This window comes from Oryzias latipes, chromosome 6 (assembly GCF_002234675.1).
Source record: "Oryzias latipes chromosome 6, ASM223467v1".
Taxonomy (NCBI): domain Eukaryota; kingdom Metazoa; phylum Chordata; class Actinopteri; order Beloniformes; family Adrianichthyidae; genus Oryzias; species Oryzias latipes.
In genome coordinates, this window is record NC_019864.2 from 1020516 (window position 1) to 1032906 (window position 12391).

At 39.8% G+C, this 12391-nt stretch overlaps 1 protein-coding gene across 5 annotated transcripts in view; it reads right to left on the reverse strand.

The window, feature by feature from the left end:
- Nucleotides 1-12391, reverse strand: part of ptprz1 (protein tyrosine phosphatase, receptor type Z1) — an 86172-nt gene that overhangs the window by 22733 nt on the left and 51048 nt on the right. For 4 of the 5 annotated variants that reach the window (XM_023955427.1, XM_023955428.1, XM_023955430.1 and 1 more), the window contains 10 exons: nt 11235-11323; nt 9877-9962; nt 6477-6497; nt 5083-5179; nt 2820-2896; nt 2468-2602; nt 2202-2336; nt 1853-2016; nt 1638-1773; nt 1319-1465 (listed from right to left, as the gene is read on the reverse strand). In XM_023955427.1, the coding sequence (XP_023811195.1) occupies nt 1319-1465; nt 1638-1773; nt 1853-2016; nt 2202-2336; nt 2468-2602; nt 2820-2896; nt 5083-5179; nt 6477-6497; nt 9877-9962; nt 11235-11323 (1087 nt within the window). The remainder of the gene's footprint in view (nt 1-1318; nt 1466-1637; nt 1774-1852; nt 2017-2201; nt 2337-2467; nt 2603-2819; nt 2897-5082; nt 5180-6476; nt 6498-9876; nt 9963-11234; nt 11324-12391) is intronic. The other variant, XM_023955429.1, reaches the window with a different exon arrangement.

The following is a 12391-nucleotide window of genomic DNA, read 5'->3' on the forward strand; positions in this document are numbered from 1 at the left end:
CCTCTTTCTTTTTTTAGGCCTGAGGCAGTAAGCTGGTGCTTTATTTTCATTCACATTTCCATTTCAATGGGTAACAAAATAAATGCAGTTTCAGTTGGAGAACCTTTTAGACAAAAACTGCCTTTTTGACAAACTTTATTCAGGCTTCAGACACCACCATTGATAGCAACTACAACAAGCTTTTGGTATATGTCTTTCTCCTAAGCATCATGGTCCATCAGACTCTTTGCTGCTGCTTAGAGCAGCTTAACTCCTGGATGTAGTCAGGCCTCTTCTGTTCAACAACAAACATAAGTCTTCATTTTTGGAAGAAAGAAAACAAAAAGTGAAGGAAACTAAAGAGACAAAAAACGACCAAACTAATGAGTTCTTTTTTAACATTTCAATTGAACAGTCAGACTCAGAGCTCTCATGTAAGGACTTAGAGAAGGATGCTTTGATTATATCTTCATCTTCTGCAGGCTGGATTGCTACAACAGTCTTCTGTCTAACCTCTTCACAAACTGGCAGCTCATTTGGAATGCTGCTGCCAGAGTTTGGATCAGAACCAGAAAAACTAATCACATCACTTGTGTTGTGAAGTCCTTACACTGAATACGACTGAATACAAAATCAAATTTAATGTACCAGTGCTTATAAAACGCTTCACTTGATTTTATATATATTTTATATAGGACAAAAAAGGGACGGCGCCATGGGTAGCTACAGGTTGCTATAGCAACTGTAAGATTTGGAATAGAAACCCCTTGGCTAATATCAAAGCCATATAAAAGCCTAAATCTAACGCATTATATATAAATGTTCATTGCACAAAATGTTCTCGCATGTAATCCCTTTCCATTTAACATTTAATATAGTTTATGTTTGACATAAAACCGCACTGGTGAGGTCCGCAGTAGCACTGTCTCAACAGAGAGGTCGCTCGTGACCTCGCCATTGTTCCTCATTTGTTGCTAATAAAGTTTATTTAATGAGAGCCAGTATTATATACAATTATATCAGTTAACTTTTCAGAAATTATCAAGTCAGTTAGCAAAGAGGTAAAAAGATAAATCCCTACATTTTTTGGTGCGTCCAATAAGAACACAAAACCTAAAACTTTGCTCTTATTCTAAAACTTTCTTTGATTGAAGAGCTGCACCACTCAAATGTTTACAGGATTGAAATGAGGCAGAGGGTTCTCTTTTCTGAACTGAATGGCATGTTCAGAGTTTTTTTACTCTTTACTGGGAATCACTGCAGATAGTTTTTTTTCCCTTTAGTGTCTTTGAATGTACAGCAGCAACAGTGAAAAGTGAGTATTTAGGGAGTTGTGTACCTCAAACTGTTTGTCCAGACCTGTCTTCCCAGAAGGTCCTGGGGTGAGCAGTTCTCCGACGTACCTGTGCAGGTGAGCTGCAGCCACCTCTGTCTCTCCAGACAAGATGGCTTCCACCAGGGTGTCATGGATAAAGATGTATTGTTCCTGCATAGGGAGGGAAACCCAGTTTTCCATAATGATTCTTCTGAGACATGAAACAGGTCAGTCAGCTTCAGTCACAGAGGTCCGCTCTGACTTAAAGCTTATGACATGCAAACATGAGTCTAGACTGGTAGTGGTGATGAAGGGTTGGCATGAAAGTGTCTCAGGATCTCACCTTGGTCTGAACCAGGTAGTTTCGTTGAGTGCGGATATGCTTGAGGAAGCCTGTGATGTTGACTTTGCCTTCCTCCTGGATCTGCTTTAGCATGCTGTCCAGAGCGATGTACGTTCCTGTGCGGCCTACCCCAGCGCTGAGACAGCAAAAGAGGACAACGTGTAGTCATAGATTTGCTAAGCTGCAGTGACACTGCCTGAAGGACTTCCACCTACCTGCAATGCACCAGCATGGGACCCGGTCCCTCCTGCCCTGCTCTAGAGGACTTACGGATGAAGCTGAGGATTGGCAGAGTGAATTCTGGGACACCCATGTCTGGCCACTGGGTGTAATGGTACTGTGTTATTGTTCGTTCCTTGCCACGCCCCTTCTGAGAGACCTGCAGGGGTACAGGTGGGAAAAGTTGAAGACAAAAGTGGCGTGTCAGTGATTACAAATGAAAATGAATGTCATAAAATTCTCAAAAATTGAACCAATAGATCATCACCAAAATTACAGAAAACATTATTACAACCTCAATTACTGTGACCATAATGAATATCTTGTATTCAGTTAGTGTCTAACCTTTTTGCCTAGGGTGTCCCACACTGAGAAGGTCCTCACAGTGTAGAAGGCCAAGGCTTTGCTGCTCTTCAGTGTCACCAACAAATTGCCATAATCCTCCTGTAACTCCAGAGGCCAGTACTGATCACACTTCCTCTGAAGGACACACATGTGACAGAGGAGACGGAGGACATCATTAAAACTCCTAACCAAAAGCAGTCTACCCTCCTCTAAATCTGTGGTAAGAATGTCAAGTTCAACTATAAAATGAGCTGATAGAGACTCACTCGTCCTTTCTCCACCAGGTTTGTGATCATAACGATGGTGCGCACGTCTTTCTCCCAGATCATTCTCCAGAAGTCTTCTGTAGTGGACTTCACTGGTCCCTGAGCAGCAATGTATGCACCTGGTTTCTGAAAACCCTGAGAAACACACAAGAACGCAAGCGGCTGAACGAGTGGTTGAGTGATGTGGAACCATGCAGCTCCAACTACCAGCTACATATGGAGTTGGCTGTTATTCTGAAACAAGAAGATCATGAAGAACGACTGAGAGAAAACATGAAGCAGTGTCACAGAAAAGGGAAGATAAGGGACTCAGCAGGCCGAAAGCTCGGATGTGAAATCAACAGCCACTCACATCCACAAAGTTGGCGTTAATGTAGTCTGTTGTCTTTCCATCTTTATGAGCCTGCAGCCGTACTCGGCTGTGGTCATCTGAGGAGAAAGAATAAAAAACAATTCACTCACTAACCATCACTCCCGTTAAAATGCATTTCTCTTCAAATATACATACAGATGCAGACAGAAGCAAACACACATGGCTGCAGATACTGTAGATGCAAACACAAACAGACAGATGTTGTGGGACACAGACAGAAGCAACAGGATGACATGTGAAGATATGCAGACAGACATAGACACATGCAGACAGAAACAGATAAATGCAGACAGACACAGACAAATGCAGACAGAAACATAAATGCAGACAGACAGACAAATGCAGACATAAGCAGATAAATACAGACAGACACAGACACATGCAGACAGAAACAGAGAAATGCAGACAGACATAGACAAGTGCAGACAGACAGACAAACGCAGACAGACACAGATACATGCAGACAGACAGACAAATGCATACAGACACAGACAAATGCACAGACACATGCAGACAGACATAGACAAATTCAGACAGACATGGACAAATGCAGAGAGAAACAAATAAATGCAGACAGACACAGACAAATAAAGACAGATATAGACAAATGCAGACAGACAGATAAATGCAGACAGACATAGACAAATGGAGACAGAAACAGATAAATACAGACAGACACAGACAAATGCAGACAGACAAATAAATGCAGACAGACATAGACAAATGCAGTCAGACATAGACAAATGCAGACATATACAAATTCAGACAGATATAGACAAATGCAAACAGACACAGATACATGCAGACAGACACAGACAAATGCAGACAGAAACAGATAAATACAGACAGACACAGAAAAATTCATACAGACGCAGACAAAAGCAGACAGACAGATAAATGCAGACAGACATAGAGAAATGGAGACAGACAGAGAGAAATGCAGACAGACAGACAAATGCAGACAGACATAGACAAATGCAGACAGAAACAGATAAATACAGACAGACACAGACAAATTCATACAGACGCAGACAAAAGCAGACAGACACAGACAAATGCAGACACAGACAAATGCAGACACAGACAAATGCAGACAGACAGATAAATTCAGACAGACATAGAGAAATGGAGACAGACATAGACCAAAGCAGACAGACACAGACAAAGGCACATAGACAAATGCAGACAGACAGACAAATGCAGACAGACACAGAGAAGACAGAAATAATTAATTGCAGACAGACACAGAAAAATGCATACAGACACATACAAATGCAGACAGATCTAGACAGCTGCAAACAGACAGAAAGATGCAGGCATAAGCAGATTGATGCAGACAGGTGCATGAGACTGTAGTCCACAGACTCACTGGCCAAATGACCAGTATTTTACAATAAATTTCCTTGGGCATGGTCTCAGTTTCACAGGTGGCAAACAGCACTCTTCAAAAGATGGCGTGGTGCTTGTTGTTTTTTAACTATGCCCTTGTAGCTTACTACTCAGAAAACACATGTGATCAACGTTATCAATAGCAGATACGGCAAAGTAATATTATAAAGCAGGAGTCCAACCCTTTCAGCCTGGAATTCAACACTACAGCATTGATATCATGCTTTGTGGTATTTTAGCGTGTCATCACGCAGATGATGACACAGATAAAGATGTCTATGAAGACTCTCATTCATCCAGGTTGGTTCCATTGTAGTAGGTTTAGGGGATGTCATCTGGACTTGGTTATTAAAGTTAGAAGACGTTTCGCCTCTTATCCAAGAGGCTTTGTCAAAAGAAGCCATCTTTGTCAAGAAGGATAAACCTTCTCTTAATAAGAATGGTGGTCTCAGGTTTATTCTTCCATCCATCTACGGCAGTGTCTTGAAACCTAAACAAACCGAACCAGTTCCACCTGAGTCGTTAACCGCTGAAAGAGAGGACCAATGTGGAGAGCGAGTCACTGGGTCTCCAACCCCCAGCTGAGGACAAAGGACTATTAACGACCCGAAACCATGTAGGCTAAGTGGACAATACCTCCAGTTTCAGGTCTGACTCCTCCCCCATGGACGCATATATATACCAGCTCTTAGACCAGCTAATTCAGAATTGACAAAGCCTCTTGGATAAGAGGCGAAACGTCTTCTAACTTTAATAACCAAGTCCAGATGACATCCCCTAAACCTACTACAACAGATAAAGATTCACGACTCAGAAGGACTCTGCAGGTGTAGCTGCAATTGTGCGCACTTACAGGCCAGGATGTTGCTGTATCTGTTCTTGACTTTATTGTCAGGATGGTTGGCACTGTCCATCGTCATTTCCATGTCTACTGTGCATTCCTGCACCTCCTGCAGAAAGCCAGCACACATCAACACAAGCACACACACATGCTTAGAACACAGGTGAATCTGAACTTTGAAAGGAATTATAACATTCTTTTGTTTTTAAATCTAGTCTAAAAATCAATTCGATTATCTAAATTGTTCTCAAACAAGACAGAAGAAAGTCAATTTAGTTATGTCCGCACTAGCATTTGTGGCACTAGTTAACCAGTTTACATTTAGTTGAGAGCCAGTTCAGCGGTGAATATTTTATGGTGCTCTAGTTTCCCATTAAGAAAAAAATGCTCACTCGTTAACCTGAGGGTGTTTAGTACTACACTAGCTAATTCTGTGGGGTTTATATTTTTGGTCTGAAATCAAGGATATTGATTTATTTTATTTTAGAATGTTCAGTTAAATATTTTCATATTAATAATAAAAACTCTAGAACATCGTTATCACCAGAGTCTGCAGATTCTAAATTCAAAGAGGAAAGCTGTTAGTGAAGGGATGAAAGGATCCATAGACTCCAGCTCCACATGCGGCTCCTTCTATCCCGCTATTGTTACTTTTGCCTTCTAAACAAATGAAACATTTAAATAAATAAAGATTTATTTTCTGAAAGCATTGGTTTATTTGTTTTAGTTAATAAAGTTTTAAGTTTCTGTTTAGTGACCAACAATAGTAAAAGGCTGAATATTTTATTGAAGTGGTTTATTATTAAAATAAGCGTAAAGCACATATTGTTATCTTCTGCTGTACAACATTGTGTAGTAGCTTATTAGAGGCAAAGTACTTAAAGTATAAAACTGCCTTTACATGTATAGATTTTAAAACAAAAAGATTCTTGAGCAAGGCTTTCATGTTTATATTTAACAGGGAATAGGAGAAAAAGGATGACTGCACACTAAAATCATGGTGATAGAAAATTCCATGTTTGTCTTTGTAGCATCTCTAATTGTAGTAAATCTGCTGCAGCAGGAGGATCTGATTTAACACAGGTTGTAGTTTATTTTGACAGGAACTTGATTGTGCTGCCATCAGAGAAGAATAAAGTTAAAATAGCTATATGCTGAAAAATATAAGGCTGTAACAATGCAATTATTGTAAACATTTAAGGTTCCAAACCCCAGAGCTAGAGGAAAGGGTGGTGCTTCCTCTGTGAAAACATGCTGTGCATGCAAAACTGTGAGCTGGTTTCTCTGATAACCAGGTCAATCAAACGCATGTAAGTACTCTAACCAGAAACTGGACTTTTGTCAACAACAATATGAAAACACTGTGCAACAGGGTCAGCAGGAAGCAAACTGCAGGAGAGTCTTACCTCGTAACTCTCCTTCAGCATCTAACCACGAAGAAGCAGCAGGCAGCCAGGACGTTTCCACGACAACACAGAGGTGCAGAGACAAAAGTTAAAAAGCAACACAAAGTGTAGCTCGCAGTGTGTTGCAGAAGAGTCGACACTGTTGCAACACCAGGGGGGTATTCCAGGGGGGTATTCCAGAAAGCAGGTTATGCTAGCTCCCACGCTAAGTTTGAGGCTAAGGAAGTTGATAACCTCAGCTTTCGGTTCCAGAAATGGAGTTATGTTTCAGGGTAGGTCAAGTTACCATGGCAACTCATGCTCTGAACATAACCTGGTCTGGAGCAGGTTTAGTTGAAGGTTAGTTTGTTTTCAGAGAGGTGAAGCAGCATGGCGTGTCCATTTGAAGATGATTTAGTGGATGAAGAAGCTCAGATAATAATTTTTCCACCAGGAGAGGGTGATAAGACCATATATGGATGTTGGAAAGATAAACTTTTTACTTTGATTTAACTTTATTATTTGCTTCAGTTAAGATAAATCATTTTTTTTGTTAAAATTTTTTTTGTTAAAAATTACACGTAGTTTTCAGACAGTTATTTTCCTTTCTTCAAATTAATTCAATTAAGTAGGTGTAACTTTGATGCTGCTGTTAGATCGGCACCGCAAGGGATTCTGGGATATCATTCCCTTTGCCTGTCTGGACGGATCTGGGTTTAAGTGTGGATTTTTTACAAAATTTGTTTAGTTGTATAGCTGTTTTACTGTGTTTCACCGTGATTGGCCGAGCTATTTTGTCCTACTATGCTTACGTCTCTGCACCATGAGTGAGAGTAAAGGATAGGATGATGAGTTTATATAGCACCCCTACCGCTTAGTGCTGTTATGACAGTGAAAGAAAATTCCTGGAATACCCCCCAGGAAGCATGTTTAAACTAGCCTGACTTTAAGCCTGAACTCTGGCTGAAATCCGCCTGAACTTGCTTACTCTGGGTATGTCGGTGCTAAAAGACCAGATATGAGTTGGCGTAATTATGCTCGACTTGGTAACCTTGGGTTAATGCACGTGCACAGGAGGTACATAAAGACATTTTTCCATGGAGTCACCATGGAAACGCTTGGAGAAAAAAAAAAGAAAGCAAGACACATGAGACGGAAGGCAGACGGAGACTGAGATTTTAATGACGGCGGATAAAGATTATAAGTCCATCAAAAAACGTAACACGGCTGCATCATCAAAAAAAAGAGTTTCTGCTTAGAGAAAAATAACAGACAAAATTTCTGATCTCGTTTCCATTTTCCTTGTGACGCATTTATATATATATATATATATATATATATATATATATATATATATATATATATATATATATATATATATATATATATATATATATATATATATATATTTATATATATATTGAGTTGTTTAAACTCAATAATTGTTTATACAACTCAATTTTTACGTATTTATCTAGCTAAATATCACATTACTCCATTAATCTTTTTTCAATCTTAATTACTTATATTTCTTGAACTCTCATATGTCTAAGTTTGAGCCGACAGATATGCTCATTTTTATAAAAATAAAAAAGGACGGAAAAAAAATACACGGAGTGCAAAAATCCAATAAAGAATTTTCCATCATTGTCATAACAGATTACACTTGTAGGGGTGCTATATAAACTCATCATCCTCTCCCTCCCTGTCACTCATGGTGCAGAGACGTAAGCATAGTAGGACAAAATAACTCGGCCAAACACGGCAAAACACAGTAAAATAGCTAGACAACTAAACACATTCTGTCAAAAACCCACACTTAAACCCAAATCCGTCCAGACAGGCAAAGGGAATGATATCCCAGAATCCCTTGCGGTGCCGATCTAACAGCAGCATCAAAGTTACACCTACTTAATTGAATTAATTTGAACGAAAGGAAAATAATTGTCTGAAAACTACATGTAATTTTTAAGGTGACCTAAAAAAATAATTTATCTTAACTGAAGCAAATAATTAAGTTGGATCAACAGCATGAGTTGCTATGGCAACTTGACCTACCCTGAAACATACCTCCATTTCTGGAACCGAAAGCTGAGGTTATCAACTTCCTTAGCCTCAAACTTATCGTGGGAGCTAGCATAACCTGCTTTCTGGAATACCCCCCGAGGAGTATCAAACTAGGGACACAGATCGGCTGGAAAAGTCAAGCGTCTTTAAAACCGAAAAGGAAGGAAACATGGACGGTCAAACCGGACTGTCCGTTCTGGGAGGATAAGATTACGACGTCTAATTTCAGCCAAACTGACATTGAGATAAGACACAGGAATGTCACAGGTAATCGAGGGTTAGAAATACTCTTCTGCAGTGCCTCAGTCAATGATAGAAGGGTTGCCGGTTTGATCCCCACTCCCATCTGAACTGTTGTCAACTCTTGTTGTGTCCTTGGGCAAGACATTTCATCCTCCCTGCCTCCAGTGTGGCTCCACTGGTGTGTGAATGTGTATGAATGTCCCGGTGATGGTCAGGGGGGCCATAGGCGTAAACTGGCAGCCACGCCTCTGTCAGTCTGCCCCAGGGCAGCCGTGGCTACAACAGTAGTTAGCATCACCATGAATGAATGAGGGGTGAATTAATAATGGACACAATGTAAACGCTTTGAGCGTCTGGAAAAGTGCAGAAAAATCCAATCCATTATTATCATTTAAAAAAAAAAGGAAAAATACAACTTAAACATGCCCAGAGTCTGCTCGAGATCGTGGGTTTGAATCCACACTCAAGTTATACCAAAGAATTTTCAAATTGGACTCAATGCCTTCATGCCTGATGTCCAGAACTAGTGACTGGACAAGGGTATAAACTGCCAAATGGTTTCCAAGTGTGGCTGAGTGTAAATCAGTGCTGCTCCATGTCACAACTCAAATGTTGAACTTTAATTTTAGTAAAATGTTCACTTATTCTATGTGGGAATTATTTTGCATGTTACAAGTTGTTTTTGTTTCATTGTCTTATTGTTATGTTTGCCAGTAATGTCATTTTGCCATATTAAATGCATATATTGTTTAAGTTTATCTTATTTCCCTGTCATTGCATCCTGCCTTATAACAACCATTACAATGACGAGAGATTAGACAAATGAACTCAGTAGTACATGTGAGAGCCTATGATTTTTTTGGGGCGGGTGGGGGATTTGCTCACAGAACAAAAGCAGAAACACGCTCTTTGTTCATGTTCTTCATGCACGTGCTCATCATGACCTCAACATGCTCTGCAACAGGCAAACTCATGGCCCCCTCACCTTTGGACTTAAATCTTATCCAAACACTCTCCTCTCATAGAGCTTCATGCTGCATGCAGACACTCAGCATCTGCACCTGACTTCTGCACAGGTGTATGCTGCAGACAGATAGGTCGGTTTTCATACCTCAAACTCTCGCTGGAAGCCTTGACTGCTGTGAAGATCAGCCACATGTTCAACAAAGTCCTTCAGAGGAAACGCTGTTTGCTCTTCTGCAAGATTGGATACAAACAGAGTCAGGATGCCAGTCTTTATCAACCAGGGCATGTGAGTTCCTGCTTCCAGACGAAGAAAATGAGATGGAAGCACAATCAAGCAAAGAGAGGACTTCTTCAAACACAAACACATTTCTCACAGAGAATCAGACTCATCCAGATAATATCTTGAACAGTTCAGATGGAAATGGAGTCAGAAAACTTTTCAATCATGGTTGAAATGAATAAAGTTTGGCCTCAATTACAAAAGGGGTTTGTTCAGTCACACCTTTGGTTTGTCTGAAGATTAATAACCCCTCTTGTTAAAGTAAAATATGTCCAACACAAGAGGCCCTCAGCTCTCATCTGCCTGCCTAGCTGTTGGACAGGACAAGTTAAAAAAAAAAAAAAAAAGATAACTCTCCCCTCATGAAAGAGAAGAAGCTTTGAAGGCAGATTCGTTCAAACGTCCTATCAAGCCCAAAACAATATGTTCTCCTCAGTCCTAAAATATGGTGTCCTCAGATGGTTCTTTCACGGCATCATTAGGAGATAACTACTGCGTGATTGGTCAGAAAGTTAAAGAGGGGGGGTTTCCACGTAGAAATGAGGAAAAGATCCATCTGTGGCTGTTTATAGTTTGGATGGCTCTGAGGAACACCTTTGGAAGAAGCTGAGAACATTTGAACAACACAACAAGGACACATTTCTAACAGCTACGATAACGCATCTATGTAACCCTTGTGCTATCCTAGGCAGTTTAACATTGGGAGTTGGGTCATCTAGACCCACTAGACAGAGCTCTGAACCTTTTTTCTTCAATGATTTGTGATCTTCACTGGTGTCCATGGATTACATGAAATCTTTCCACCTTTATCCACCTTTGTCATGGTAGGGAGAACACGTCAATGTAAGGGGGGGGGGTCATCTAAGATAGCACAAGGGGTAAGAAGAATCATGCAGACGTCATCTGCTGAGGAAAACTGCTCTCTGTACTTGGCGCCAATATTTCCTCTCATTCCCACAATGCTTAGAGCAGGTGGTGTTTGAAGCTGAGGGGGGATCACTGTAGAACATGAATCAGAATGACAGTTTAAGTAAAAGTTGAACTAAAAACAATTTAAATCAGATTTCTGTCAGACTTAGATCCCAACCGTAGTGTATCTTACTCCTTAACCACTTTATATGATTCAAGTTTTATATGCAATAAAAGCATCTCCTATCTACGGAGAGCAAGCGCTGTTTGAGTTCCTGAGATCAGCTTCTGGTAAATGCAGAGGGGTTCATTACCATCCTGTGGTGCAGCAGACGGCTGTGCAATGATGACTCTGGCAGATGAGGTGTCATTGATGTAGAAGTGCGCCGTCTGAAAACACACTCTGCAGACACACAAACATCATCCATCGTGTCATCTCAAGGTACACCCCATGCAATGAAATCACAAAACCTGCTGCAAGACAACGCTCATCTCCAGAATATGTTTTAATAAAGAGGGCAGACGTTTAACTGAACATCTGTGCTTCTTCTTTTCAAAAAGACAAAAAGCACCAGGAAAACAACTGAAAAAAGGCTTTACTGACTGTATTTCTGACTAAACATTATGTCATGAAGTCAAATTGGGACTTATGCCATGGTCTGGGTGAATACTCGATTCTGATTGGCTGCAGGGTGTTCATTAAAGAGTGATAATACACACCAAAAGGAAGTTTAGATAGCTTGGATGTTCTATATTACTGCACTGATCTAAACACCAGTTGGTAACCAGAACAACAGAAACTAGGAACATGAGAGTCTCAGTCTCTTTGTGGAAGGTTATGCCCTTATCTCAGTTAATTAGCAAATGCCGTGAATTGTTCAGCCCTAGCCTTGAAGTAGAAAAAGAAACCTTGAAATTCAAAGCAATAAACTAATACATTGATAAAAAAAAGCAATTTATTATTTTAAAGAACAGTTTCATACCAGGTAAATACATGTTTTAACAACTCCAAATGTTATATGTATGGAAGTTAACCCCAAAAATATTTAATGTTTGACATACAGATAGATGTTATTCCAGTTGACCACAACAGCAAGACAGTAGCAAAGATCTATGTCCTTCAAATGTCTCTATGATGGACATGACAGGATCTTTGTCACGTTTTACCATCAACAGCAATGTTCAATTTTCAATAGTTTGTTGTCTGTCTGTCTTGCTTAAGTTATTGCTTATTCGTTAGTAAATATGTGTTTCTAAATATATTTAGCGTTAATTAATGAAATAAATAGTTTGTTGATACACATTTCATGATTAGAGCAGATATTTCTTTTCAGTAAAAGTGATCTAGGAAACTATTTCTGGATTTTGTTACTTTAAAACAAAGTTTAGCTTCATCATCTTGACAAAAACAAGTGTTCAGAGGTGAACTTTCTCTCTGAAATTATTTTTTGGATCACTATACATGACGTTT